Here is a 27,616-nt window from a genome sequence, read left to right as displayed (position 1 = left end):
CTAGGCGGGAGAAACTGAGGCTAGAGAAGGGGTCGGGGCCAGATCCCAGACAAACTCCCAAAGTTGGAGACCCAGGGCTTTAGGAAGAATTTTTACTTGTCTGGAAGAGCCATTCTGCCCCAGAGGGTCCACCTGCCCGCCAGGGAAGGGCGGGCCGGGGCAGGGGCGGGGCGGGGAGCGGTGTGTGTGTTGGTGGGGAGATGAGGGGAGTCGCTTCGGCAGTCAACACCTCCCACCCCTTCCCGATTTACCAGGCCCCCAGGCGGTGTGCGGGGGGGTGGGAGGAGGGCAGGGAGCGGCGGAGGGGAGAAATGGCTCCGGGGCTTCCATTCTCTCGGCAGGACCCCCGCCCCGGCCTCCGTTAGGGAAAGCCGCCCAGCTGTTTCTGATTCTTTCCTTCTCACAGCCCCGCCCCAGGGGGTGGGGGACCGAGGTACCGGGGAAGCCGGCGGTGACGACGCTCCGCGGGGCCCGGGCTGTAACGCGGAGTCCGCGTCCGGGCCGCAGGTGTGCCCCCTCTGCTTTGGCCGCCGACTGCCGGTCCCCAGGCCGCAGGGAAGCCGCGGGGCCGGGCGGGCGGGCGAAGCCAAGTCTAAAAGTTGGCTGGTGAGGTGCGGCGGACAGTGGGTCGGGGGAAAGGGGCAACGAGCCCTGGAGGAGAGAAGCCCCTACCTGAACCGGCTGCCCAGAGCGCCCTGCCGGCACCGTTGAAAAGGGAGTAAAGATTCTCCCGCAACTTCCCGATTCTGCCCATTTCACAGGAGCGCAGGAACCGAGAGAGGACCCGAGGAAATGTGTGCGCCCCCGGTGCTCAGCCCAGGGCCACTGTAGGCTAGCGGACAGGGCGAAGTGCCTGCAGGCCCTTGCTCCGTGCTCGCGGCCGCCGCCCACGTTTAGGGTTGCCGAATGAAGGGCGCTAGGACCCGGTGGCGCGGTGTCGGCAGGGACTGGGCGCCCTGGGCGCAGTGGGGCGCCGCCGCGACCCCTGCACCCCGCCGGAGCAGGTTGGGGAGCGGAGCGGTGCAGGGCCGCGGCGCCCGCCGGGGGGCGGAGGCTGCCGCCACACCTAGGGTGCAGCGGAGGGCCGGGGGGCCGCGCGGGCGGAGCCGCCCTGAGGGCCGCGCGTGTCCCCAGCCTCGGCCCCGCCCCGCGCCGTCCAATGAGAGCCCGCGGCTGGAGGGGCTGTCCGCACACTCTACCCGCAGCCCTACTCCGCGCCACCGACCCCCTGACACCGCACCCCGGGCCCGGGCGGCGCGTCCCAGTCCCCGAGCTCAGCGCGCTGTCGTCGGCTTCCGGACACAGCACGCTGCGCCCCTCTCCGGGACCCGGCTCCCGACTCCTGGAGTCTAGGTGCCCCTACGTCCCCCGCCGACTGCGAGTCTATGGCCCCCCAGGGGGGTGAGTAGGAGCAGCCCGAGTACCCGCAGCCGGTGCCGCGTCCTCGCCCCTCCGGGCCGCGCCGCGGGAGTCTGGGGAGCTATGCTGAAGCCGGGTGGTGCGGAGGACGCCGCGCAGCTCCCCCCTCGGCGCGCCCGGGCCCCGGTCCCCGCGCCCGCGCCCAGACCCGCGGCCCCCGACGGCTCTCGGGCTTCAGCCCGCCTAAGTCTTGCCTGCTTGCTGCTGCTGCTGCTCTTGCTGCTGTTGACGCTGCCAGCCCGCGTGGACACATCCTGGTGGTGAGTGTGACTCTCAGGGTTGGGAGGGTGAGGCTCCGGGTCAAAGAGGCCGGAGGCGCCCGGAGGGAAGACCCCACTCCCGGCACCCGCAGCTCAGGAGACTGGGGCAGCTCAGGAGACTGGGGCAGCGCCTCGACGGAGCTGGAGACCTTCCGGGAAGGGCTGACGCCGAAGTTGCGGAGCGACGGGGACAGAGGTGGAGGCGGCAGGGGGGCGCCGCGCCTTCTCCCCAGGAGGAAGGCACTGGGTATTTGAGGCAAGGACACCCGGTGGCGGAGGATTTCCAAGCCCCCAGATGCTGTGCCCGTGCCCGTACTTCAGCTCAGTCCTTTTAGGGCAAAAGCAACCTTCCGAGTTTCTCTCAGGGTGGGTTCAAGACAGCAGTCACCTCTCTGGGGCCTTCTGGGGCCGTCCAGCAAAAACCCCTCATCACCCAAGGTCGCTGCCCTGGGCGGCGGAGGCGACTGGAGGCGGCGGAGGCGGCGGAGGGCGGCAGAGCCTTGCTAGCCCGCCAGCCCAGCAAGGCAGCACGGCCCCGGTGTGGCCGCGGCGCTCAGGGCAAGGTTCAGAAACGGCGTCGTGGCAAAAACTACCCCCATTAACTCCCACAATTAAAACGAAACGCTTGGGTTTGCATAATTTATGCATTTGCCTTCAGCCTCTGTTTTAAGGATGTCACTGTGAACCTTGCCATCTCCCTCCCGGCTTCCGCTTTTTCTTCCCCGATGGCCTCTCCCGCCCCTCCAAGAACTAGGGGCGTCTGGCGTCCCAACACACTGAGACCCTACCCTCACATTTCTTGCAGGCCCTGGACCCCAGACACTTCACAAGAGGGCAGATGAGCCAAAGGCATCACAAACCGACTAGGTGTCCGTTCTTTCCTGACGCCCTGCTCCCAGTCCCTGGGTGGTGCTCATCTTTCTCCTCAGGAGCAGGGCAGGGGGAGTTGGACTGAGAAAGGCCCAGTCGCCTCACCTTTCCTCGCCAATCCCCCGTTGAAGGGGTCTCCTGCGCCATGGCTCCACTTTGCCGCGCAGCGCCCCCTTCCTCGCTTCACCCTGCCCTTCCCCCACCCCATCACCACCTCAAAGTGCCGCCTCCTCCGCCCCCCTCGCGCCCCGTGGCTTCTCTGCCCCGGACTCGGAATCCTGGCTGAAAGGATGAGGGGTGGCGGGCTGTGGGGCCTCGAGCGCGGCCGAGGATTCCTATCATTTCAAGATGCGTCTCTCTCGCCCTCCCCCCCCCCCCCCCCACCCCCCACCCCGTTTTCCTGTTTCAGAAAAATCTCTCTTTTGGATCTTTTTTATCTCTGCAGTGTTGGGGAAGGCAAGGAGGGGGTTCTGGACGGGGGAGCAGGGAGGCCCGTATCTTCCATCTGGCTTGAAACATTCCTGCAGAAAGGGAAAGGGAAGGAGGGGGATGAGGCGGAAGCCTCAAAGCTCAGAGCCCAAAGCGTGCTCCAGGCCACCCTCCACCTCCGAGGGCCCAGCCTGGCTGGGGACCTGCCTCTTCAGTGGCCCGGCAGAGAAAAGGTGAATGAACATCTTTATCCATCCCAGATGGCAGTTTGCTCTTAGGGACTCTTGATTCCTTCTTTCCAGTTTGGGGGCTGCTTGGGGACCCTGTCGTATTCAGGTGAGGAAGTGTCAGTCAGTCTGGGAGTTGGAGCAGGCTGGGGTGGTTCCCAAAGACCGTCTGGAGGGCTTCCCAGTCCCCATTTTGTCCCCTTGGCTATTCCGTCCCTTTTACCCTCTCTCTCTACTACTCCCCACCCCCACGTGGTTCATATTAAAGATTTTGGGAAAAAAACACCCTGGGTGAGAGAGTGAGCTAGTGAGGCAGGCGGGTGAAACGGAGGGATTCAGTGGTCCCTGTGAATCGGGGGAGGCGGCAGCGGGGTCAGGACAGGCAGCGAGTGCGCGGCTATTTCCATCTCCCGGCCTCCACCGCCCCCGCCAGAGCTGCGGCCCGGGTGCCTGCCTCTGGCCGTCCCTCCTGGGGTACAGTGGAAAGCTGCTTTCTACAGGCAGGCCGGGCCCCCAAGGGCATCGTCTCTTCCCCTTAGGAAAAAACCCCTGGGGGAGACGCTGTGGACACGCTGAACGCCGGTGCCCCGCCCCCCCCCCCTCCACAGGTCGCAGCTCTCACCAGCCGACAGCCCGCTCTTCCTCCAGCCCTTCCCCTCCCTTCAGCCACGCCTTCCCTCTCCCACCTTCAACTGGAGGACGAAATGATGGTCTCTCCATAATCTACAGCAAACAGAACAAGAAACAGGGGGCTCCTGGCATGTGCTTCCCTGTTCCATTTTGCATTTTGCAGGGGGTTGGGTGTAGGGAATCCTGAGAGCCGGACCATGTCATGGGTTCACAAAGGGAGAGAACAGAGTGGTGTAACATTAACATTATTGTTACCAACAGTAGCTGCCATGCAATGAGCCATCACTAAGCTCCAGACACTAAAGCTAAACACCTATGAGCATCACCTTCTTCTTCCCCCAAATAATCCAGTGTGGTGGATACTACTATTATTCCCATTTCACACATGAAGAAAGTGAGGGATAGGCAGGGAGTGGCAAGGAACTCAAGTTCAAGCAGCTCTGAAGTCAGATTGGCCTACTCCTAGCTAAGCCTCTCCTGTCCTTGGAATGAAAATGAAAAGGACTTCGGAGTCAGATGTCCTCAGTTCACCTGGTTCTCCTCTGACTGGCTCTGATGAGCAGAGCTGGGTTTCATCACTTAGTCTCCCTGAACCTCAGTTTCTTCACCTGTAACATGGAGATCTCTCTCTCTCTCTCTCTCTCTCTCTCTCTCTCTCACACACACACACACACACACACACACAGGATGTTTGTGTAGAAAAATGTTCTATAAACTGTAAGGTACCACATAAATGATGTTGTATTAGGAGATTCGGGGAGGGTAATAGTTTTATCCCTGTGTTCAAAGCCCTGTTTAGGCTGGGCTGAACTGTGTACACTAGGAACTATAAAAGGGGGGAATAAAAAGAGGCTCCCTGGCCTCATTAACAAGACACAAACATAAACCATCTGCAGCTAGGCTGGCAATGTCCACAAGGAGTAGGGCTGTAATTGAAAGGAAGCTTATGACTGGCTAAGGGGGAGAAGAGAAGGGTAAATCAGAGCAGTTAGGTTTTAATCAACAAACAGTTATTAAGTACCTACTATGTACCACACACTGTTCTAGGTACTGGGGATACTGAAGTGAACAAAACAGACAAAAATCCCTGCCTTCAGGAGCAGTGTGTCCGGATCAGCAGACCCTGATTCGGTAGGCCTGGGATGGGGCCTGAGGCTCTGCACTTCTAAGAGATCCCCGGAGTGCAAATACTCCTGTTCTGGGGACCACACTTGGAGCAGCAAGGGGCTAGACTGGTAGAGTAGCATATGAATCACTTCGTCAAAGGAAGGGATAGTCAAAGCAGGTGAAGAAAACATTCTGGGGCTGGAAGCTAGGAAGGAAGTGAGAACTTCTGGATGGGTGAACAAAGCTAGAGTCAGGGATATCTTACCACTCCACTCCCAGCCCATGAGCTGGGGAATGCCTTAAACATCTTTGTGCCCTTAACAGCGGGGCTAAGTGCCTGGCACATGGTAGGCATTAGCAGGCATGTGTTGAGCTGAGAAGGGGATGGGCTGGGGCCTGGGCTCGGGCTCATTCTCATTCTCACTGGTCAGCAGGCAAGCACCCTGCTCTGCAGAATCTTGAAGCAGCTATTTAGTGGGGTCATAGTAGAAGAAACTTAATTGTCTTCCCATCTTAGATACTGAACAGATGTTCCCACGCTCAGTGGGGATGAAACAAGGAGGACCAATGTGGGCTACAGCAGAATGGATTTAAATCAGACCACAAGAAGGACTTTTTGCCAGAGTTTGGCCTGCCTCGCTCCAGACTGTCTCATGAGGGCTGGATTACTGGTCTCCCATTCCCACCCTCTCTTCCCAAGCCCCAATAAAAAAAAAACACACACACACACACACACACACACAAACACCCATTGCTTAGGGCAGTACTCAGGCTGAACTGGGGAAACAGAATGGTGGTGAGACAGGGACAAGCTCCAACTCCAACGGTCTTGAATCTCCAAACAAAGCACCGCGGCAGTGGGTGTAACTCCAGGCTGTGCGTCAGGCGGCCCTTTCCGGCCTGGCCCAGCCTGGGGTGTTTATTTTGTTTGTTCCTGGAAGCTGTTGCCCTGATGGACAGTGCTGGGGACGCTGATTCCATGGGATTTCTCAGTGTCGGCTCAGCCCCCTCACCCCTCCCCCGAGACAGATGGGCCCCATCAGCTCTGCTGAGTTCCAGAGGAGGCGAGCTTCAGCCCTCCTTGTGTTTGTTTGAGTTGGTATCACCAGTGGTGATCCAGTCTGTGGGCGAGGGTGGGGTGTATGAGTTGGGGCAAGGGGGTCCATAGAGCCCAGGGCAGTCCGGCTTTTCCCCATTACCCACTGGCCACCCTCCCTTCTCCTCACCCGCCTCTAGGCCCATTTTGGTCCCTTTCCCAAACCACAGACCCATTCACAGCCCAAACCAAAATCTTTTCTGTCTATGGCAGCAGCTGCCCTCCTTGGCCCCCACCTGTTCAGAAAAGGGAAAAGAAGGTGTCCCTTGATGTGTTAGGACAGAAGAATGGAGAATTCCCAGCAAATCAAGGAAGGTGCTTGGTGTTGGAGAGACAAAAAGGGCGTGAGAAGTGGATGAATGGGTCAGATCTCATTTGGTGGCCTTGTGGGGAGAAAAGGTGATGATATAGTCCTGTCTCCTGTGTGAAATGGTCTTCCCAAGGTTGATGGCGGAGTCCAGGGCTAAGAGTGTTTGAAGAGAAAATATTGCCTGGAGAAATTTGAGAAGGACTCTAGCAACCCACCCATCTTTTAGTAGCCACTCCAAATGATCTTAAAATAGTTCATATTGGGCAAATTGGGGGCTGCAATATGAGGAGTGTCACTGTCTTGCTTTACCTCGGCCTTTGGTTTCCCACAGCAACAGCCCTCTGCCCACGCAGGACATGCTGCCCTATAGGCTGGGGAGGAGGCTCATGAGTTACAAGAGACCATGGCCCGGAAATAAAGGGTATGCGGAGGAGAGCTGGGAATGGGGTCTTCCTACCCAGACCTCAGCGTTGGAAATGAGGATTTTAGCTACATGGGTCTGACTAGGGCTATAAACCTTACTCAGAGTGGCCCTCTAGGTCTCTTCCTGTGGCCACTCCCTGTCTCAATCCTTCTTCCTCCAAACCACGTCTTCATGGACCAGCCACATAGGACATGCCTCTTACATGTGGGTGTAAAAGTGTTATCTCAAACTCTCGTCTTGTTAGTTTATTTTTCCATGAGACTCTTAATGTTTATTAAATAAACAGGCAATGGGTTTATGTGATATGCCCACAGCTTTTTGTGTATGTGACACATGCGTAGCCTGCATGCTGGGAGTGTGTGTCACTTTGGCCCTTGGCTGGAGAACTGGTGATGCTGGGAGACCACTCAATTACTCTCTCGGCAACTATATAACTATTTCTCCAGAGCTTGTGGGGACTGGTTCTACCATCAGCTTCAGGGAATGTGGGTTGGGAAAGGGAAGGAACCACTCCAAGGTCTGCATGCCAAACCTTTCCCCTCCTTAATCCTCTCCAGCTGCAGAAAAAGGGCCCAGATGTTCCGACAAGTCCATCTCTACCTTGCAGGTACATCGGGGCATTGGGGACCCGAGTGATCTGCGACAACATTCCTGGTTTGGTGAGCCGGCAGCGGCAGCTGTGCCAGCGTTACCCAGACATCATGCGCTCGGTGGGCGAGGGTGCCCGAGAATGGATCCGAGAGTGCCAGCACCAGTTCCGCCACCACCGCTGGAACTGCACCACCCTCGACCGGGATCACACTGTCTTTGGCCGTGTCATGCTCAGAAGTAGGGGCCTCCTCCACCCTACCCAGCTCCTCCTGCGCTTTCTATGCTTGCGGTGTTGAGTGGATGGGGAGGCGTGATCCCCTCTCCCCTGCCCTATACACTACTTCATAGTCAGAGAAAACAGTTGTGGGCAGAGCCCAGGATACAGTTGGGAACAGACCCTTAGTACTTTAGATATGTAGCCAGGGGCTCCCCTAAGTCCCAGTGTTCTGGGATGATGGGACAAAGAAGCAACGTTCCTGCGTACCCCACCCCCTTCCCTTTCTCCTCCCTCCCCACCCCCCAGCCTGTGGGCTTCCAGGCTCTGTCAGGCTGAGGACCAGGTTCTCATCACCACCATCACTGCCCTCACTCCAGTGCTCCCAGCACTACAGTGATGGGAGCAAGGGATAAACAGAAAGGGGATATGTAAATATTTGGAGAGTCCGTGGCTTGGCCCCAGCTCAGCAAAAAAAGCTAAGCAGAGCTAGATGAAGGTAAACTAGGAGAAAGGGAATGAGACAGGAATCCAGAGGTGTCAGAGGGACAGCAGTGACGATTCATCAATCCCTGAGAGAGGGAAGGAAGGAAGCAGGCAGGGGAAAGTAGCCTGTCTTTCCAAACAGGCTGACCCCTGGGCTGGGGTCTCTGTTGTTGGGGAACTGTCCAGCAGAGTGGGCCTGAAAAGGCGTGGACTGTGGACTAAGGCAGGCCTAGCTGGGCCGGGGCTGGCACTCCGCAGGAGGCGATGGTGCACCCTGACACTTTTTCATGGACGGATCCAGGGAGTTTGGAAGGAAGCAAGAGTACAGGTCGGCCCAGGAGGTCAGACGTACAAAGAAGGGGATAGATAGCAGTGAGGGCTATGGCAAGGGGTCATAGTCTGGAGGATGCTCTTGGAAGGGAAGGGCAATATGAATAAAGAGGGTGCTAGGGCTGCTATAGGAAAGAAAAAGGAAGAGAAATTTCATAGTCAGAGGTTCTGTGGGCTGAAGAAGGGGACCTTCCAGAGACACACTTCTCCCTTCCTCTCTCTAGGTAGCCGGGAGGCAGCATTTGTATATGCCATCTCATCAGCCGGCGTGGTCCACGCTATCACCCGTGCCTGTAGCCAGGGTGAACTGAGCGTGTGCAGCTGTGACCCCTACACCCGTGGCAGACACCATGACCAACGTGGGGACTTTGACTGGGGTGGCTGCAGTGACAACATCCACTATGGTGTTCGCTTTGCCAAGGCCTTCGTGGATGCCAAGGAGAAGAGGCTCAAGGATGCCCGGGCCCTCATGAACTTACATAACAACCGCTGTGGTCGCACGGTCAGTATTCATGGCTGTGCATGTGCATTCCTATTTGCTGGGGTAACCATATGTGTGATCATGGCCTAAATGTGAAGGTGGAAGTGCTGAAGGCCTCTGGGTCCTTCCAAATGCCCCAGTCCTCTGGGACAAGAGCAGTAAATGCAAGGGAACTTGGGAATGCCTAGGTTCAGCCAGATGTATAGTCTTCAAAGAGGTGGAAAGTAGGGGAAGGTGGAGAAAGGAAAGGAAGTTAACTCTTTAAGAAGGAAAAAGCCTGCCTCCATAAAGGCTGAGAAGGATAAGAGCTTGTTCCAGTCAGTTCACTGGTATCTGAGCACCTCCTGTGTGCCTAGTCCTGTACTGGAAAAAGACTTGCTACAGAAGCAGAAGGCATGGTACCTTCAACTCCAAAATACGCTATGTGCCAGCATACTGTAATCATGAATAGATTTCTATGGCCCTAAAGTTCAAACAGCCTGTCATGAAAAGGAGAGCATTGTTGATCCAGGAAGGCTTCCTGGAAGAAGAGGTTCTTGACTTTGATTAGGAAGAATGGGTGGGATTTGATGGGGGAAAGAACAATGAATGGCCGGCCAAGACAGGTCCTACAGACCTGAGAGCACTCGTGTTTTTAGTCCTAGGGATGACTAAAGTTCCCTGACTGGCTGCCTCTCCTTTACGTGCACCCCTCCCAGGCTGTGCGGCGGTTTCTGAAGCTGGAGTGTAAGTGCCATGGTGTGAGTGGCTCCTGTACTCTACGCACCTGCTGGCGCGCACTCTCAGACTTCCGCCGCACAGGTGATTACCTGCGGCGGCGCTATGATGGGGCTGTGCAGGTGACAGCTACCCAGGATGGCGCCAACTTCACAGCAGCCCGCCAAGGCTATCGCCGTGCCACCAGGACTGACCTTGTCTACTTTGACAACTCCCCAGACTACTGTGTCTTGGACAAGGCTGCAGGTGAGTAGAGAAAGCAGGTGGGGACATGGAGACCTAGTACTGGCACCGCTGAGTAGTCACGATTTGCTCATCCTCAGGAGTTAGGGAGGGGATGCTGTAGGAAGAGTCAGTCTTCTCCTGACTCGAAAACCTTGGACAAAGACTGATGATTTATGACTCGGTGCCAGGCCCAGGGCTGCCCAAGCAGAGAAGAGAAGCCACTCAGGTCCTTCAGGCCTGAGGTCTGTATGACTTACAAAGTGATAGATATTTCTCAGTGACTGTTAAACGAGTATCCTGTTCTCTTCTGTTCTCAGTACCGAGTTATGTGTGGGCTACACAGAAGCCTAAAATACAGCCTTAAGGCTTTGGCTTTTTGCAACCCAGGTAAGAAATGACATGTAACAGGTAGACAGATGCAACTGCAAAAGAGATGACTGGAGAAATCAAGAAGCTGATTTGAAAATGTGGAATGTAAGCTGTTTTTCGAAGTGTGGGGATTATCTGGATAGTCCAAGAGAACAGGCAGATATTGTCTGTGCAGAAGCAGAATGGTAGGTGGTACATGATCTGTTCCAGGAACAGGGAGTAGATTAATCTGACTAAGTGAAGATTTCCGATAAGGGAGATTAGAAGTAGAAGGATAAATTGGGATCAGACCATGAATGGCCTTGGAAGGCTTTTTCCAGTGAGCTGCCATTGAACACTCTAAAATGGGGAAGCAAGGAGAGAGGAGCTACCTACCAAGGCTGGCCACTGGCAGGAAGCAGCAAATATCTGTGACGGGTATTTGTGGTGGAATTCTTGGGGATACTGGAAGGTGATAGGGTATTACCCTGAAAGTATGGAGGGTACCTTCTTGGTTCAGATTTCAGGTTCAGATAGGGTAAACTAGGAACAACATGCAATGCACCAAAATGGCTCTTCCCCTGGCGACTGCCATGGACTCTTCTCTAAAGATTCAGCAGTCAGGACTTGGGTGAAGTGAAGTAAAAATACCTCAGCTGTCTTTCGTACTGTTTTCTTTTTCTTTTCCTTTTTTTTTTTTTTTTTTTTTTTAAGATTTTACTTATTTACTTGTAGAGAGAGGTGAAGGGAGGGAGAGAGAGGGAGAGAAACATTGATCAGTTGCTTCTTATATATGCCCCGATGGGGGACCAAACCCACAACCCGGGCACGTACTATGACAGGGAATTGAACCAGTGACTTTCTGCTTTGCAGGACGACACCCAACCAACTGAGCCACACTGGTCAGGGCTCTAGTACTGTTTTTTCAGCCATCACTGTCATTCCGGGGGAGTCACGTGGTTTGGAGTAAAACTGGGCACAGAAACGGGGTGGGGCTTTACCCATGCAACAGAGAAAACAGCCTGTGCACTTTGAAGGGTGCCAAGACGAAAGGGTCAATGGAGCCCGTCTGACTCTCGCAGTGATTTCCTGCGGTGACACTGAGAGGACTGCTTTCCAAATACCTGGAAATCATGCCCTCACATCCGATCATTCCATCACATGCTTAGCCAGCTACCACACCTAACACGCACCTTTTGGGGGGAAGGGTCTTTGGAATTAGGAGGGAGGTGAGTCATATGTGTGTTACTTTTTCTCAGAGGCATAAAATTAAGTCTCATAAAATCCAAAGTGGGGTCTGGAATTCAAAGGGCTCAAGTCTTCCCAAAGGGAATATGGAGCCAGGAATTCCCTCCAAAGCTGTAGTGTCCAACTGAACCTTCGGTGATGATAGAAATGTTCTATGTCTGTGCTCTCTAAAGCAGCTACTTAGCTACATGTGATTATTGAGTATTTGAAATACAGCTAGTGTGACCAAGGGACTAAGTTTTAAAATTTATTTAATTTTAATTATTTTAAATCTAAATGACCACATTTGGCCTGTGGCTACTACACTGGATAATTCAGCTCCAGAGGGGAGAAGAGGCTTCTCATGCACATGAAGGACTTCAGACCCAGCTCCTGCAGTTAGGTGAACAGCTTACATAGAAGACTTAGTCAGTCACTTTGGAGCAGTGCTCTCCTGACATTTTGGATTATATATGCCTATCATTAAAAAATCTGAGCATGCACCTCTCATATATGTATATTTACTTATAAATTATATCTAGGTTCCACTGTACTAATATGTACATTATAAAACACAATACAGAATAGATGTTTTTAAATTGATGGAATAAAAAACAAATACAGAAGTTCTAGCATTTTCCTCCCATATCCCAGTGGAATGTGCAGACTGCTGCTACAGAAATCAGTTAATTTTTTCCCCCTTCTTGAACTCCTAGGCTAGTCACCTTCCCATCTCTGGGAAAGGGTTGGAGAAGATACTGTCTAGGATACATCCCATCCAAAATTCTATCATTCTATGATTGTTGGCAGGATCTCCTTTGCCAAAGTCAGTGTGAAGGAGGTCCTGAGCATTCTCTGTGCATGGGGAAGACATCATCCCTGCCCTTCAAGAGTTCCCACTGTAAGGGATAAGGCAAGGGATATTCTTCAGAAATTCCTTAGGGGTATGCCTCCCCCTAGTCATGCTACTCAGTTCACCTCGTTGGTTGAACAGAGACTATAGAGATAACATAACAATTCACTGAGTTAGATGCTATTATCATGCCTATTTTCATATGAGAAAACTAAAGCCCAGAGAGATTAACTGACTTGTAAGTCACATAGCTAACAAGTGGCAGACACGGGACTTAAACCTAGACACTCTGATGTCAGGCCCCTGCATTTCACATCCATACTATACTTCTTCCCTGCATAGTACAACTTCATAAGATACAAACTAAGGACCAAAATGCTAATGGTAGCTGGATCAGAGTTGTGGCAAGACTTCCTGGAAAAGATAAATTATAGGCTATTTTTTAAAACGTCTTATTATGGAAAAATTCAAACAAAATAGCGAGTCTTCCCCCAGCTTTGACAGTCACACACATTCAAGCCCAGGTTTTGAAGGGGCTCTGGAAATGTGGATTGGCAGAGGGGGCACTGCTGGCAATGCCAGCAGTCTCTGGGCAGCCTCAGCGGCAGGGGGCACGAGCCTGGTACAGGGGCCGGGTGGAGAGGGCCATGCTGGCCAGTGGGATGTCTTCAGGAGAAGAGATTCCTTAGAGTTTCCTCATGAGGGTGTGGGTAAGGGAACCCAGGGCATCTGAGGAGAGTAAGTGGTAACTTGGTTCTCCCCCCAACCCAACCCAGGTTCCCTGGGCACTGCAGGCCGTGTCTGCAGCAAGACATCGAAAGGGACAGACGGCTGTGAAATCATGTGCTGTGGCCGAGGCTATGACACAACTCGAGTCACCCGTGTCACCCAGTGTGAGTGCAAATTCCACTGGTGCTGTGCCGTGCGGTGCAAGGAGTGCAGAAACACTGTGGACGTCCATACCTGCAAGGCCCCCAAGAAGGCAGAATGGCTGGACCAGACCTGAACATATAAATACCTCACTCATCCCTCCACTTCAAACCTCCTGACTCAAAAGCACAAGATCTTTGCATGCACACCTTCTTCCACCCTCAACCCTGGGCTGCCACAGCTTCTATTTAAGGACTTGGAGCATAATCCAGGGGGACTCTGGTGTCCTGGCTGGTTCCTTAGCCCTGGGGAGGAGGGGGAGTTGACAGGGAATGTGAGAAACTGAGCAGCTCCATGACTGCCTACTGTGGAGGTCAGAAGAGTCTTCAGAGCAAGTGCGTTGCACTAAAGCTCGCAATCAAGGCTCATGTTCCCTTTCCCCTGCACTGGCTTCCTGACACTTCCGTGTGCGCACGAGGAAAGGTACCTGGAGAGAGTTTCCTTTCGCTCCTACCTGGCTGAGGGTGGACGGACAGAGATGAAACCACATATCTCTTCCCTGGGTCAGTTTGCGCAGACTGCCTGGTACCCCAAAAGAAACTCTTAGGCTACAACATCCTCCCATTATTGAGAGTTAGATGAAAGTTAGCCACAGTGGACATGGTTCCGTTCATATGCTCATATGTTTATCAACTGCTGTGTTTTTGTAAGGGAAAAATTATATAACTATACAAACATACATTCTCTTCCAGTCTCTCTCTCATTGTCTGTCTGTATCAGACAGCACTGGCCCTTTTGCTCACTTGCTGCCTATTCAAATTGAGGGCATGCAGTGGTACCCATGCCACCAGGTCATTAGAATACCTGGAAACATCCTGAGGAAGGGGAATTTAGGGAGTCTGTCTGGGCCCTGGGATTTTATTTTTTTAAACTCTCTGTGCACCATTCTGGTGTCAGCAAGTTGAGGAAAGACTGAGAACACGACTCGTGGAGGCGGGAGAGGGGAGATGTCCTGATCTCAAGGGGCCCCCTAAGAACCAGTATACAGGGGGCATGTAGAGATCTCTGGCTTTGATAGTTTCGGGGAGAAGATCCCCACAAACTTTGAGGCTGGGAGTGGGATCCAGTGACTACAGAAGGAAGGAGAGTTGGGCCTTCTGGCCAAGGTGGTAAACTGCTTAGAAAGCAGCCTTTCCCCATTTATTCAACAAACCTTTATTTAGTGACTCTCCAAGCCCTGGTGACTCGTTCATTCCATGTTTGGCTTCAATAGGGAGTTCCTTCTATGCTACTACCCGCTGTCCAACTAAGCTTGCAGTGGCTGAGTCTCCAGAGATAGCAGACAGCTAGAGGGTATGACACAGAATCCCCAAAACTAGGATGTCCCATTTTTATGTGATTTGAACAGTGGTTATCTCTTGTCTGTTGATACTTTAAAGGAGCAGAGTAGTGTAGAAATTTGCCGCTTTGACAGACATGGGTTGAAATCACAGCTTTTTTGGGTATTTTTAAGCAATATACTCAAATTCTCTGAGCCACTATCTTCCCATCTGCAAAATGAGGGTATGAAGCTATCTGATACTGAGTTTTAATTATGCCTCAAACTCCAGCCAACAGACACTCTTACCAACGCCCCTCACTGGTCTAGCTCATCCTGACTTACTTCAGAACCTTCAACTTAGAGCGATAAAGTATTGACAGCGGGCTGTGGATTAAGGAGCCTACACAAGGAATTCTGAACGTAGCTGTGCCCGCCCCCCTTCCCAAGTTCCTCTCCAGCATCCCTTGGGGTCCTAACATGTTTGTGGAACAGCTTCACTCTGCACAGGCAGCAGAAGGGAGCCATAGCTCTGGGCCATGGGGGCAGATTTATTTGGATGATAGGACTAATATTTGTGTAACCTGCTGAGACCTGTGTGGGAGAGTTTGGGGTGGTTTTTCCTTTGGCGAGGGGGTTTGCTCCGATTTCACATCCATTAACACAAAACATGAGCTAGTCAGGGCCCTTGTGGTCTGCGGTGAGGGGATTCCTGTGGAGAAATAGGACTGAGTGAGTCAGGCCAGGGGAATGTCTTCCTTGCAGAGTGGAGTCAACTGGATAACTGATGAGCCAATGGTGGGATTAGGGAGGGGGAAATGGGAGGGGAAGAGAAGAGCTTCTGACATCTTGAGCTGGGATTAAGGGGAGGAAAGCCCTAGAGTAGTAGGAAGGTAAGAGGGTTAGAGTCTGTCTGAACTCAAGAATGGAGCTGAATGAATTTACAAAAGGGCGCCTCTCGTGTGCAGGGCTGCTGGGAAGAGCATCAGGCCCCAGCCAACCCTTGCCCTCACAAGAACCTCCAGGCTATCGCAGGAATGGCAGCATAGGTCTTCATGGGAAATCAGCCTGAGCCCAATCTACCTGTGCTCTAGTATCTATCTTTTTTTGGTTCTTACCTCGGGGAAGGAAGTGGGCCTCTTCTGGCATCTAATACTGCTCTGTGCTTTTCTCTGGGCTCCAAATTCTAATTCATAAAGACCCAAGTTTTGTGTTTTCCTATAACTAGTTAAAGAGATGAGTGAACTGTCCAGAGAGTAAGTGGTTGAAAAGTGAGGTGGAGAGGGAGAGAAAAGAGGTCCACGTAAGCCTCACCATGGAGGTTATGTGGCTCCAAGAAGGAATGATGGCCAAGCAATTAACTTTTCCTCTTACTCCTTAGGTTGCCTCTGCATTCCGATTGGCTTTAGACAACTGGCGTCCATTCTGTGCTACACAAACAGAAACTAATTTGGAACAAGCAGCAAAATGAGAACTTTATTTGGTGTAGTCAGGGCTCCATTTAGTTCTGCTGCTGCTCACTCATTGTCTCTAATCGTCCCTTCTTGAGAGCCCTCCCCTATCAACAGAGGTCTGTCCCTCAGACCAGCGGTCTCTTTGCCCCTCTCCTCTCTTCTGGTCCTTCCTATTGGTCCTTATTTCTTTTAACTTTTAATGTTTAGGTATAATGCAGGTAGAAAGTGCTATTTGGATACAAAGTTAACTGAACAGACATTATCTCTATCCTTTAAGGATGTTAGAATGATTTAGAGAAGGCATTTGACTGAAGCTTGGCTGCACAACCTGAGGCCAGTTTCTCTTGTGTGAAAGTAAAGATGCCAGCCTTAACCGTGCCCTCCAGATAAGAGCCAACCTGTATTACTGCCAACCTCGAATAACAGCACTAATCCATACTCTCCCTTAGAGTGATGCTGGAAAAATGCAATCAGGGACTTCAGATTATTTAAAAGAATCAAACATGGCCTGGCCCTGAGGGTCTGTTTGCAAAACGCCTTAGGTCTGACTCATGACCACTCACTGCTTCATTTCTCTTCCTCCCTGTTGCAGAGAGTAATTTCTTCCCCTTTCTCTCACCTCCCTCAGCAAGAACGCCAACCGCTAAGTCCTTGCCAAATTCTCAGACCCACTCAGAACATTGGCTTAATATGAGAGAGATAATTAGGATTTTTTCCCCTCTGCCTTTCTGAGGTTTTATTTAAGTGCCCTCAGTGGTCACAGGGCAGAAGCCCAAAGGAGGACGCCAGGGAGAATATGTTTCTCATCCCCAGGAGGCCATCGGCCTCCCTCCTGCAGCCAAGTTACAGCACCAGAGAACAATGTGATGCATTCCTAGGCAGGTTGGTGGGACCCTAGGCGCCTGGACCTTGTGGAGAGAGGTGCCAGACACAGAGCTCTCCGTAAGCAATTCTGCAGAGCCGCCCCCTGGGTGCAGAAATGAAATACGGGAGAGCTTCACATTACACAGAGACCTATAGCTCACACCTGGTTATTGATGGTCTTGGTGGAGGCCTCTGCCCCCACCCTCCACTTAGGAATTGCCTGCTACTATGGGGGTTGGGCATCTTCAAAGCAATGTTAGAAAACAAGAGATGCTTCCTTTTTGCACTTTGTCCTTCCTATCAGTCTGTACACAACTGTGAGGATACACACACACGAGGTGCACATATACGGACAGACACAAACATGTGGACACACACATAGTTTCCCTTGTTCTAGTCATCCAGTGATAACCAAGGAATATTAAAAAGTTACATTATCAACATGCAGGCAGCTGTTTGGTTTAGGGACCGCCTATCCACTGGGGGTGGCAGGAGAAGGAGGCAGAAAGGGATCAACAATGGACAATTAGCACCCAAGCAAAGGGTCTGAGACTTCTCAGGGCTGGTTCAGTCTGGAGATAGTGGGACTTGTGCCCTATGTGCTATGGATGACGGGGCAGTCTCCTACTGCTCAGGACCTGTTATTGTGTTTAACTCGTTAGGTTAGAAAGCAGGATAGCTTTGGGTTTCCAGAGATGATCTCCCCAAGAGAGGTATTGGAGAGGAGCAAGCAGTAGCTTCATAGGGCATGTATGTCACAGTTACTGCACTGAACTGAAATTTCCCAGAAGATGTTATTCTCTTTGGGTGATTGGCAGGTTTCAGGCAATAGCTAGTAGGGAGTCACTAATAGCCTGTCCTTGACCCCAAAGGGATAGGAGAGAGGAAGTGTCTGTAAGCACATTTTCCCACTTCCCTTTCATGACCTAAATGATCTCTAAGCATTTTTTTTGGCCATTCCTCATTTACGTAAGATGTTTTAGTCATCCTGGAGTTGAGAAAGCAAGGTGAGCATTCTCCCCTTGGCCCCTGAACTCTGAACTATCTTGGCTTAAAATTTGCCTTTGCTTACTTCCATTCTGCCTATGAGTCTATGGATGGAGCAGCTGGACACGGGACTTCCCTTTCTTTGACCAAAGGGTACCAAAATCTGGTGATTTTATTTCAACATCACTAACCCCTATAAGCGGGCCTGACTAAACAGAAAGACTAAGATGAGTGAAGAAAAAAGGAATCCAGTTTAATCCACAGCTGTCGTAATTGACAACTTTTGAGTTAGGGCTTCCCCAAGAATAAATGTGGGCTATTCATAAAAAAGCTTTTTTACGAACAAGATGCTTTAGCAGATACATGATTCTCACACCAAACCTGTGAGGTGGGAATTACACTCACTGTACAGGTGCTGTTCAGAGAGGCTCAGTGATTTGCCCAAGGTCATATAGATATTGAGTGGCTCAGCCAGAACCTAAACCTAGGGCTTTTGGCTTCGAATCCTGGGTGCTCCTCACAGACTGAGGATGCCTAGAGCTGGAGGCACCAGGGTCCCTGTGCCTTCAGAATAAACTGATACAAAATATTTGGGGAGGGTACACCTGAGCAGAATTTACAAAAGGAATGGCCTAGGCCTTCTCTAGTTTCATCAATGAATCCCTTTTTTTGCCACTTCTGCCACAATTACCACTGTCACCACATGATCACTATACTAAGTAGTCCACGTGTAATCAACTCTCGCTGTTCTTTCTATTCCTTTTTTTCTCCTTTAGGTTAATACTTAAAAATTTGTTTTAGTTTATATAGTTCTTTTAAAGTGATGCTAAATGCGAAGACAACAGAAATAGTCATGAGAAGCCATGTGAGGAAGATAAGGCTTTGGGCTTTTAAAGTATGTACCAGAATTTCCTTTGGGATGTCACTCTTTAAAAATGCTGTCAACCCCTGGGCTAGGGAAGAATAACAGGGAATGACAGTGCTAAAAAGCCGTCCCATCCCAGGCGGGTGCCTGCTCACAGCCTAGTAAAGGTCCTGGGACCTCTAGCTGAGACAGGTAATTTATCTACACCACGGCAAGGAACACCTACCCTGCAGAGAAACCCCTGCAAGATGAGGCAGACAACAGATCCTCACTTGATCAAAAACTTTTGCTGCTCTCAACCCTTCCTCCCACCCTCATTCAAAACCTGGGCTTCTGTTTAGATCCAAGACAGTGAGACAAAGCAGCTCCAAGATGATGCGTGGAAGGGGAACCCTTCCCTGTGCAACTCTGGAATGCATTTTGTTAGAGACAGCACAAGCCCTCACACACCCCACCTATCCCATGCCTGCACCCCAACTGTGAAGGCAGGAGGGAAAGCTGCAGGGGCGCAGTGTTCATCAGTCACAGACCTGGGATGCTACGTCCCCCTGCCCGGGGCCCAAACCAGAGCTGGAGGAAGGACACCTCATGAAAACAGTCCACCTATAGGCAGGGTTCGTCCCAAAGCAAACCTTACTTCTTGGTCCATCGATCTTGGCTCTCACTGCTCTCCCTGCTTCCCACCCCCACTGCCTCCGCATGTGGGCTCAGAAGTCATCATCTAAAGAATTCCATTGCTCACCTCCTGCATAACAGCACAGCCCCATGAGGCCGCACACCAGATGGAGGGGATAAAAGTACGAGGTCATGGCTTCTAGCAAGAGGCTTTTTCTTAAACTAACCCTGACTCCTGGAAAAGAGGCAGAGCAGGCGAGTGTCGGGTGAGCTGTTGACGACAGCAGCTCATAGGTCTTGTGTAAAAAGGAAGGAAAAAGCTAACTTGGCTTTCAGTGGAAATTTCCCTTACTCCCATCTCCAGACCTACTCCTGGTTTCACATATACTTGTTGAAGGTGTCTGAGTAGGATGCAGAGAATGTCAAACCAAAGGATAAAATCCTTCCCGATCGTAGGGCCCTATTCAGCAGGCTGCCTGCCACACACACGCTGAGCAGGGGGCCCGAGCCCTGCGCACACGCCTTGTTTCTCCAGGAATGCAACTATGGGGCAAAGGGAAGGGGTGGGGACAGTGGACTGGAACTCAGGGGAAATGATAAAGGTTGTCAGTGGGACTTCAAAATGTGTGTGTATAACAAACAAAGACAAAGGGATGGAGGAGGAGCATCATTTCTAGAACCATTATGCTGTCGGGGACTGTGTATAGAAGCAATAATTACAAAGAAACATTTTAACGGACTGAGGAGTCTCAGAATACAGCAATCAGGCGAATGAGATTTATCAGGCCTTCGACAAGGGTTAGCTTTGGAGTTGGAAAAGATAAGGTACGGACAGGTTGAGGGCAGTCAGAGGAACACATTCTAAATAGAAACTGGTTTATGCTGAAACTTAGAAGCAAGAATGTGCAAGCAATATATAAGGAATTTCAAGCAAGTACATATTATATACACTGGGGAATGCAGAGAAATTAGAATGCTGAGATCAGAACTTAAATAATGCGAGGTGACTGTGTGTGCCTAGACTATCAAAAGGGCCAGAGTCCCCTGTAGAGATACACAGCATCTTGATCTATGTCAGTAAACACCAGGGCACCCAGGGGAAAGCACAAATGAGTCCATTTGTTACACATATAGGGACTGAAAAAGAGCGACCCTATAAAGCCTAACAAAATGTGAACTATAGCTCCCTATCATTTGAGATTCTGGGCTAAATAAGAGATATCAAATATCCTATCCAGAACCATGATGTTTACAAGTTTACAGGCCCAGAACATGGCATAAATCAAGCCAAACTCTTAAGAAATTAGAATGTAAAAAAGGAATAATTTCAAATAGAAAATACATGCTTCTTTCCCTTACTCCCAAACTTAAAACTTGACAGGTCTCCCGTATCCCATTTGGCATGTTGGCCTTCTGTAGCTGGCAAACTCATCATACCTGGGGTCATGGTGAACAGGAGAAGGACTAGGAAAAAGCTTTGGGAACTGCAAAACCAGCTCACTAATAAGTGGGAAGCCAGTTCTTGTGCATTACAGGCACTAGAGCAGCAGCCAAAGACAAGAGATGAATTCCAATTTCATGATTTTCAATTAGGTCGCTGGCTTCTTGCATTTGTTGAAGGTAAAACAGAGCTATTTATCAGGCTGCTGTCATACTTCCTAACTGAACTTTCCTAACCTCTAAGGACAAAAACCACAAGGGCAACTCTGGGCTTCCACAGCACTTTCCTGGTACCACCTTCAGAAACAGAGTGTTGGAACACATATATCTCATATTTATGAATATTAAATAAGCCGAAAAGTGAGTAATATCCTAAGTTTCTGCTTTACTTAACTGGCACAATTTGGTACTGGAAGGGAGGCAGCCACTTAACAGCGATAGCATTTATTGGTATCATTTTAGTTTTTTCCTCCTTCCCTAGGCAGTTTATAAAAGGTGATTTCTGAAACCCTTCACAATAGAAAAAAGCTCAAGGGTTTACATTCAACTGTGACACGACTATGAATTCATTAAGAAGCATGTTTCAGGTTGCACTATAATTTCCCCATGTAACATAAACCCATGGAATCTGACATAAGCTGATTGCTCATGCTGGTTATTTTATTTACATTTCTGAATGGAAGGGATTTCAATACTCATAAAATATCTAACTGACTTATTATTTTTCATCTGTTCTCCCAGAGCAGCTATTATAAAATAGGCATAGAGACAGAAGTCTCAACTTGTATGACTGGTTAAGTAAGCAACCGGGGAAAAGTTATTGCTCAAAAGCAATTTTTAAAAAAATTCAATAAGGAGCTTGTGGCTAAACAAGAGATATGGTTACTTTCAATGTCATCTAAAAGATAAAAATTAAGTAACTATATTCTTTGTCTTTGTCCAAGTCCTATGGGAGTAGTTGGTAGCTTCACAGGAACTCAGTGGCCCAGAGTTTACTAAGTCTTTCTCTAGAGACCTAATATTAGCCGACACAATCCAGTATGAATGAGAACACAGATGAATGGATGAGAGTGGGATTCTCCTTACAAACAGAAATATAAATGTGCCTTTATGACATTTCCCCTATAAAAAGGTAGAATTGTCCAGGATGCAGAACTGATCAGCAAAATTCAGCTTGGAAGAAAAGGAAATGGAGCCTTATTTTAGTGCCTTAATCCAATATCCTTTTATTATTTTTTAAAATTAACATGAGTTGTGCCTATTAGCAGAATTGGTGACTGCAGGATGAAGCTTTGAAATTAACAGGGGTCTCTGGGAAATTCTGAGTGACTCTTTCCCAGTCTCTCTCCACAAAGTGAGTTTTGGTCTGAGCCCTCGCTAGCCTGTCCTGCTTCACTGTGACGTCACACTGTTTCATTTTCTAAGCCAGGAGAGAGCCTTAGCCCTTTACTAATCTGTCATTATGAAGGATGAGAAGAGAGAAAAGAGAAGGTTGAAAATGTAAGAGTATGGAGGTTTTTTGCCTTATGGCAGCTACTATGTAAATCTGAGGTGAGACATTCCTTATTTAAATTTTAAGTGCTTCATTTTTTGATAAGTTCTAAACTTCAGATAAATATAATGGATACCACCATTTACAAAAAACACAAGCTTTGCCAGTTAGTTGTAAAGATGAAAGTCATCCATGTCTCATATTTAAAAAATAAAAATAAAGATACCTCTTGTTTGACTAAAAGGAATTCTAACCAAATAAATTCATCTAAAAGGAAAAGTCTCTGTGAGTCTAGATTGACTTTTTGGGTCATTAAATCTTATATGAGGCATGTGGACATAACTCATCGGTCACATCTTCTCAAATGAGTAAATATGCAAGGATGAACTAACCTACTGTTGTGGCAGTAGCCTCTGTCTTATTCTAATGCATCTCCCGTGCCTCAAACCCCCACCACTACAGCATGAGTTACTTGTGAACCGGGGTTGTATTTTGTACTTCTAAAAGGTGCCCAATAATTCACTGAAGAATGAGTGAATGAATGATTGGATTAGTATTGACATCTAAATATAATAAATTCAAGTATTAAAGACTTACAGTATGTTACAGAATAACTATTACCATATTATAGCATGTCCTAGAACAATAGTTAATACATTGTTCAATGCTGAGTCTCTTTAAAAACTAAATTTTGAAAACAAATTCAGATAAGCCCTCTTGGAGTCCCTTCATTCGGTAAGCCTATACTGAAAGAAGAATCTTTTCAGGATATCCAGAACTGAACTGCATGTTCTAGGGCATTTTTTAAAAGACGTTATTATAATAGCTAAAATATACCAACAGCAAATTAATAAGAGAAGTCTGCAAAGTTCAGGTTTAGTTGAATTAGAGTCTCTGGGTTCCCAATAAGAGCTAATTCCCAAAGGGATCAGAGTCAAGTAAATAAAAAATCCAGCTGAATTTTATCAGAAGGCCAAGTTTCAACTTTGAGTACCCCAGCAACCCAGGATGAATTATGTATAAGATTAGTAAAGTGCCTACATCCACACCCCAGCCAGAAAACATTCTTCTATCTCACTGTGACTGAAGGAAAAAGCAGCAGTGTGTTTGCCTGCCAAGAATAGTTGCAGCTATACTCTAGATAGGAGTCTAACAACACTGAGGGATTAAAATTTAATTGTAAAGTTGCTGCTACCTTGGAGTAAAAGCTTGAACTCTGGCTTCAGAAATAAATTGGGGCTCCAGCATATTGAATAGATGAAAACAAGAGGTGGAATGCTACTAACAAAGAGTGTGAGAATATGCTCCCTTCTTAAATTCTTCCCCAAACTCCTTCTTTCTCTGTATATCATATTAGTAATATGCAAGAGTGCTTAATGGGAACACAGCCCTTTGCTACACTTCGAGTAGTAGACACACATTTCATTTCCAGAAGGCTGGAAATTACAGGATGAGGTCAGAGGGTGGTTATGTGGTCTGAATTTCCCTGAATATCAGTTCTCTTAATTTTGTTGAGCATCTTCTGAAGCCCAAATAGTTTCTTTTTTTGAAGCTGGCTGTCAACATGGAGCTAAAGCAATCTTAATGTTATTATAGAACTAAGAGAGATAATTTAATTTTTTCTTCAAATTCAGATAGGATACCATTGACACCCAATCTTTTACTGAGGCCTCATCAGCATTAAAGAACACATTCTACTGGTACAACTACTAGAAGTGTACCTGCTACCGAAAATTCCCAATTTAGCAAAAACAGCCCAAATGATGATATTTTAGACCAAAAGTTTACTCTGCTCAGTTAACAGCCCTGGCCATGATCCTTCACAAACCAACCCTTTAATTTTGAAAGAAGAGTGATGTTGAAACATAAGTATATATTGTTTTACTTTACATTAAAACTTTTTTTTTTACCATTTCAGAGTCAAATTCCTTCTGAATCATTACAAACCAATGCCTACTGTTTCTTTAGAATTACTGCACATTTTAGACAGAGAGGCTGAAGTTCTTTGTGTATGTGACGTAAATGACCAAAGAGTGTTCTGTAAGTGGCTTACTGGCGAGAACAAGAATGAAAGTAGAGGAAATCAGTTTGAAAGGCAGAAAAGCAAATGTGCATCCTTTAAAGCATCCAAGTTCATCAAATAGGCTTATACTGTGAAGAGTTCTCTAGGCAGCTTACGTGTCTACTTATGTCCCTGCCTTTGCAGTGAGCATTTCTGTACCCTAAGTGCCCTATTTTCTGACGACCCAGATCAGCCTCTTCACTTAAAACTCTTCTCCACATTAATCTCAGATAGGAAGACTTCTCTAGCAAAACCATTTTACTATTGCCACTCCATCACTCTGTATCCCCTCAGCATTACTGTATTTGGTTAAAAATTTATTCTTTTGTACTTGTTTTGGAATTAAGTTGTGAAGTGACATATTATTAAAACCAAATATATATATACTATGACTAATGGGCCATCTATTGTGTGATTTCAAGCAAATCACTTCACTTTAATGAATCAGACTTCCCCATAACATTGGAAGATCACAATGTGTCTCCAATGACTCTGATCAGAATAAATGAGAGTATAAGTATAACCTCTTTTAAAAAAAAGTAATAACTAACTGAAGTCCAAATTATTCTTGGTTTAGAATTATAATACATTAAGTAGTCATACTAATTTAGTTCTTTTGAGCATTACAAATTTGATGGGTAGGGGAAGGAGTTACGTTCCACCCAAGAAAAGAAGTTTAAAACTATTCAAGATTATAATTTTCTTCTGCAACACTAAAAAAGAAATTGGGACAACTGTAATAGAACAATTAAAAATAATAATTTTCTTCTGTATTGCCTTATTCTCTCCATTTATAGGAAGGACTATGATGAATCTCCAAAAAACAAAGATGTTTTCTGAAACAAAAATAAGCAGGTTTCCTAATGTGAATTCCAACATCACTAGTGTCGTGGGCTTAACAGAAGCGACTTACATCAACGACTAAGCCCTGCCCTTCTAAAGGCTGCTGTGCAGTCCCCTTGCCCCAAGTGCTGACAACTGGGTGATAAACAGATTAGTAGCAGTGACTGACAGGATGTCCTAAACTTTGGCACTGAGATTTTTACTTTGAGGGGAATAAATGATTAAATTACTGCCAAATAAATTGAAGGGAAGCTCTGGTGCACTTCATACTTGACAGACACATGTTAATAGGGAAAGAAGGTGCTTTCCACAAACTTCAAAACTAAATTAAACCCTAGGGAAGGGATACAGACATGCATTAAAAGTACATTGTCCTATCTTTTATTCTTTTTTTTTCCTTTGAAGAGCTCATACTTAGAAAATCTGGATAAAGAATAACATTAGTGATTTCACAAATTTCTCACCCTGGTTCTTTTTGAAGGAGAACAATGAGAAGGAAGTATGAGAAATAATGCCCTTAGAAAAAACAGAGAACATCTTTCCTCTTGCTACAAATATGTCCATTAATAAATAAAATCAAAAGAGGAATGTGCCAGACAGCCCAAATACAGACTTCAGTGGCACTAACAATGGAACAAAAATGTAAACATTTGAAATTCTGACCTGCTACACAATAGGCTCATTTTATTAGCAGGATTGTCTTTGGGAAAATATCTCACATATATTGCTGTGGAAATAACATAAGTTACGGAACAATATTTTATAGGACTATAAGCTTAGTAACAAGTCAAGACATTTTAAAAATTATATCAGTTCTTATGAAATAAAGTATTATAGCTTTGAAAAATAATCAATTTTCAAACAAAGTGAAAAAACTTAACTGTCAGTTTAATTTATGCATGTGACCCTATGTATTTAATGAAGAAAAATACAACTATCATAGGTTTTTATTATTAGTAAATGAAGTTAAATGTAGAATACTAAAAAAACTTTCACCTATGAACAGATTTCATATGTCACCTTTTATGACAATGGAAAATAACCTTTAAAAATATTTATTTTTTTCTACTAGTATATATCAACATATATTTATAATTTTCTATCAACTTCCCTAGTTATGAGGACAATGTTTGCCCTAGAAAAATGATGAGAATAGTTGACAAGCCTCAAAAATTTTGGTCACTATTCGGTAAAAGACATTTTGGCATTTATAACTGCTTACTATTTTTTTAAATGTAATATGGGGAGAAAAATGTTAATTATTTTTGGGCAGGGGCTAAAGAAATCCCAGTGAGACATTCTGTAGAGAGGTCTTTCGTTAGTATAACATCTGACCTTCTATATCTTTGGAAATCATGCAACTTGGCTAATGTAGTCCTTAAAGAATTAATCAAGCAGATTGTTAGGCCCTGGTTACAGTGCAGCCAGCCAATTACGAGTTGCTCAGAAATTCATCACTGGCATGTCCAACCACATTTTCCCACATCAAGATTAGTGGAAATATGTGGAAACAAGGCCCATTCCCACCCCAGCACAGCTACAATACGTGTTCACTGAAGCAAATGTCAACAAAGTTTTGCCTTAGTGAAACAAACAATTTATTTGGGAATATTTTTTATTGTTTTCTTTATGTATACCGTTTTGGGGTTGGTTTTTTTTTGCCAACATTGCAACTAAATTGTTAAAACCAAACTAAGGATTTTTATTTTCAAACACCCTCCTGAATTCAGAGCACTAAAGGCACATGCCACAAGCCTGAATTCATCAGTAAGTGACTGAAGTCCCCAAAGACCAACACTATCTTTTCACTGTTGTGATAACACCCTCCCAAGGCTTACTAAGAAGAAAGCTTTGCTTGCAATAGAGAAGTGAGAGGGGCCAGAGTTGATGAAGACTGGTTCTCTAAGGAGAGGGCAGTGCTGCTCTTACATAGAGAAGCTCCTTTCAGATAAGCAGAATCAGATTCCAGTTCATTTTGCTGGCTACCCTTACTTTGAACTCTCATATTTAACTCAGCAGGCTTCAAAGCAGGTGAGAAAATGACCTACCACTTAAAAGCAACTTTTCCTTTTTCAGGAATTCTGACCTTGGAGAGTATCTGCTATAATATCAGCACATTCCATTTCTCCAGGGATTTACGCAATTTTTTTCATTGCTCTATGTCCAATATCAGGCTAAGTTTTATCTCAGCCAGGGAAGAAATCAGAAAAAAAAGTCCTAACTCACTGAAAATGAAGTCATATTCCACATCACTTTATACCATACAAAAGGAAAAAAGGAATGAAAATCACAAACCATTCTAGTTTGTTCCCTTCCATTTATCAAAATCTGATACACAGTGAGGATTATTAAAAATCATTCATCCCTACTGCCTTGCTTCACAAAAAAGCAATTTTTGTGAACAAATATATTTTAACAAATTCAAATTGAATTTACTCTAGCGTGTAAACTAATACAAAAAGATATTAGATGAGGAAGAGACAATGGTAACAACAGAAAAAAATTTAGGAAATTTACTTAAGTTTCTTTACCTTACAAAACAGAACAGTACGTTTCAAAGAA

The 27,616-nt window shown here is 47.5% G+C and overlaps 1 protein-coding gene across 1 annotated transcript; it reads left to right on the top strand.

Moving 5' to 3' along the window:
* The first annotated feature begins 1,482 nt into the window (after window positions 1-1,482).
* Window positions 1,483-13,483, top strand: WNT2B (Wnt family member 2B). Its single transcript, XM_054565044.1, has 5 exons — window positions 1,483-1,679; window positions 7,380-7,600; window positions 8,618-8,895; window positions 9,573-9,837; window positions 13,021-13,483. The coding sequence occupies exons 1-5, from the start codon at window positions 1,483-1,485 to the stop codon at window positions 13,248-13,250; spliced, it is 1,191 nt and encodes a 396-aa protein (XP_054421019.1). The 3' UTR covers window positions 13,251-13,483.
* The last annotated feature ends 14,133 nt before the right edge of the window (window positions 13,484-27,616 follow it).

The sequence above is a fragment of the Pteronotus mesoamericanus genome, unplaced genomic scaffold, assembly GCF_021234165.1.
Source record: "Pteronotus mesoamericanus isolate MK-2021 breed Mesoamerican mustached bat unplaced genomic scaffold, CSHL_Meso_final scaffold_99, whole genome shotgun sequence".
Taxonomy (NCBI): Eukaryota; Metazoa; Chordata; class Mammalia; order Chiroptera; family Mormoopidae; genus Pteronotus; species Pteronotus mesoamericanus.
The sequence above is the reverse complement of the archived record's forward strand: the minus strand, read 5'-3'. Positions and strand labels throughout refer to the sequence as shown.